The sequence below is a fragment of the Lepidothrix coronata genome, unplaced genomic scaffold, assembly GCF_001604755.1.
Source record: "Lepidothrix coronata isolate B3197 unplaced genomic scaffold, Lepidothrix_coronata-1.0 Scaffold285, whole genome shotgun sequence".
Lineage (NCBI taxonomy): Eukaryota > Metazoa > Chordata > Aves > Passeriformes > Pipridae > Lepidothrix > Lepidothrix coronata.
In genome coordinates, this window is record NW_016690465.1 from 551100 (window position 1) to 553805 (window position 2706).

The 2706-nt window shown below is 65.9% G+C and overlaps 1 protein-coding gene across 1 annotated transcript in view; it reads right to left on the reverse strand.

Moving 5' to 3' along the window:
- Positions 1–2540: 2540 nt before the first annotated feature.
- CAMP (cathelicidin antimicrobial peptide) overlaps positions 2541–2706 on the reverse strand; it is a 2598-nt gene continuing 2432 nt past the window's right edge. The window contains exon 4 of the mRNA XM_017836834.1: positions 2541–2681. Coding sequence (XP_017692323.1) covers positions 2571–2681 — 111 coding nt within the window. The 3' untranslated portion in view covers positions 2541–2570. The remainder of the gene's footprint in view (positions 2682–2706) is intronic.

Below are 2706 nucleotides of genomic sequence, written 5' to 3' on the forward strand. Positions count from 1 at the left end.
AGGACAGCCTGAGCCCCCCGGGCCCCAGTTCCCCCCTGCTGATCCCAGTTCCCCATGGACAGAGCGTGGTTTCCTCCAGGGTGAAGCTCTGCAGGTCTGGAAGAGGGGACAGATCCCAACAGCCTTCATCCCGTGCTCTGGGCCATCCACGGCCACGTCATGTCTCACTGCCACTGTCACCCTGTCCTTGTTGTCCCCCTCCACGGCAGGGGGACCCCAAACCCTGTGGCCTCTTCCCTGCTGACCCACAGATGACCCCACACAGCGTCCACACTGACCTGTGGGGGCTGGACTGGGTTCCTGGCCAGACTCATCCCACTGGGAATGTCCCAGTGTCGCATCCCATGGGAACGCCCCCGGCAGGTCCCATAAAAGCCCCTCCAGCCCGGTGGGAAGCAGGAGCAGGATGGGGCTGTGCCGGGCGCTTACACCGCTGCTGCTGCTGCTGGGGCTGGTGGGAGCTTCCACGCCGGGGCCCGATGGATCCACGGTGGTGTGGGATGGATCCATCCCAACGTCCTCGCCGGGATCCGGGACCGTGAGCTACGGGGCCGTGGTGGCGGCGGCCGTGGAGCTGCTCAACTCCAGGGCCGTCAGTCCCTACGTGCTGCGGCTGCGGGAGGCCCAGCCCCGGCCCGGATGGGTGGGTGCTCTGCTCCCCCATTCCAGGCACAGCTCCAGGCTCGGGGGATGGATCCAGCTCAGGGGATGGATCCAGCTCAGTGTTGGATTCGACCCTTCTTGGGGCGAATCTGCCCCGTTTGGGGTCTGACTCCCATGGGGTTGAGCCAAGTCGGGGCTGAGCCGGACCCATTCCAGGCTGGATGTGGCCCCTCCTGGCGCTGGATCCAGCCTGGTGGGGGCTGGGCACTGCGGGTGGGGGGTCCCTGATGGGTCCTGTCCTCTCTCCCAGCCCTCGGACCTGCGAAGCCGGCAGGAGCTGAGCTTCACCCTGGAGGAAACCACGTGCCGGAGCCCGGGAGTGGCCCCCACGGGCTGCAGGAGCCGCTGGCTCGGGGTGAGGAACTGGGGATCCTGCAGGGAACTGGGATCAGCAGGGGGGAACTGGGGCCCGGGGGGCTCAGGCTGTCCCTTGTCCCCTCGGTGTCCCCGCAGGCGCTGACCTGGTGCCAGGGCTCCGTGTTCCTGGAGGAGCAGCAGCCCACGGTGGAGCTCTCCTGAGGGAAGGCTCCCACCAAGGTAAGAAGGGGCCGGGATGGGGGTCCCAGCTCCCCCAGATCCCCCTCCTCATCCCCCCAAACTGACACCGCTGTTTGTCCTCCCAGTTCGGCCGGATCCGGAGATCCAAGGTCAAGGATTTCTTTGCCAGGATCAAAGAGCGTTTCCAGAGCATCTTCCAGTGCAGTCGGATCTGGATCCGTGACAAGCTCAACCTCCAGGTCCCCAAACCCTGAGGGGGCACCGCCATGTCCCCCCACCCTGGGCCTCCATCTGGGTGCTCTGCTGCCAATAAACATCCCTGCATCAATCCCGGTGTCACCCTGAGGGTCCCTGTGCCGCCCCCTCCCCCTGCACCCCAGTGGGGCCCCCAGAGGGCTCCCAGGACCCCCAAATTCCCCCCATGCCCAGACAAGGGGCTCCGAGGTCTGGGAACACCCTGAGGGTTGGAGGGTCATGAGTGAGGGGTGTCACGAGTGGGGGGCACTCATCGGGGCAGGTTTGGGGTCCCCTCCCACCTCTTCCAGGCTGTGAAGAGGCAGAGACCCCCCTGGAAGCGCTGCCACCTCAGGGACCCCCCTGACACCCCCTCCCCAAATCAAGCTGCTTCCCGGCCCTGCTGTGCCGTTTCTTGCCACACAGGGAGTCTGGGACATGATGGGGGGATGATGCTGATGGCAGAGGGTCTCAGTTTGGGGGGGAGTGGGATCAGCCCCCCTGAAACGGGCACAGCACTGTCCTGGCCCCATGGGCACTGCTGGCTCTGGGACCTCCTCCTGGCACAGGACTTGTTCCCCCAGGATTGCCCCCCCGATCCTGGGACACCTTGGGGGTCTCCTGGGAGCCTGTCCCAGCTGTAGGGTCCCCACAGGGATCTATGGGGTACAGACCCACGGGGATGTTGGGGGGACAGGAGGGGACAGCCCCAGGGGCTGCAGCCAGACCCTGCTCTGGCCACTTTTGGGGCTCAGGGACCCCTGTGCCCCACATTCCTTCACCCCCAATGTTCCCATCCCAAACTGGGTCCATCATGGGATCTGAACCCCCCCACTTCACTTGCAGCTCCCTGGGGGGGTCACGGCCCCAGTGCCCCCTTGTTTCCCCCTGTGTCCCCCCCACCTCCCTTTGCTGTCACCACTGGTTTTGGGGGGACAAGATTCCATGGGGATGATGATCCCGTGGGGACAATGACACCGTGGGAATGATGCCGGGTGGGATATGAATGTTCCCTTTTCTGGGGGCGTGCCCAGAGTGAGCCCATCCCTGTCCCCACATCCCCGACCCCACGTTCCCTGGGGACTGAGCCCTCAGGACGCTGTGGGGGAGCAGCCCCCTGTGACAGAGGCAGGAGGATCCCGGTGCCCACACGGCCTCTCCCGGCCCTTTATTGCTCAGCCCAAGCCCACGGAGCCCCTGATGCCGACGTTGAACTTGATGCGGGGTCGGAAGCGCCGCACCCTGCCCAGGAAGCGCCCGAAGCGGCCGCGCTGGATCAGAACCGGCTGCGGGGGGGACACAGAGGGCTCA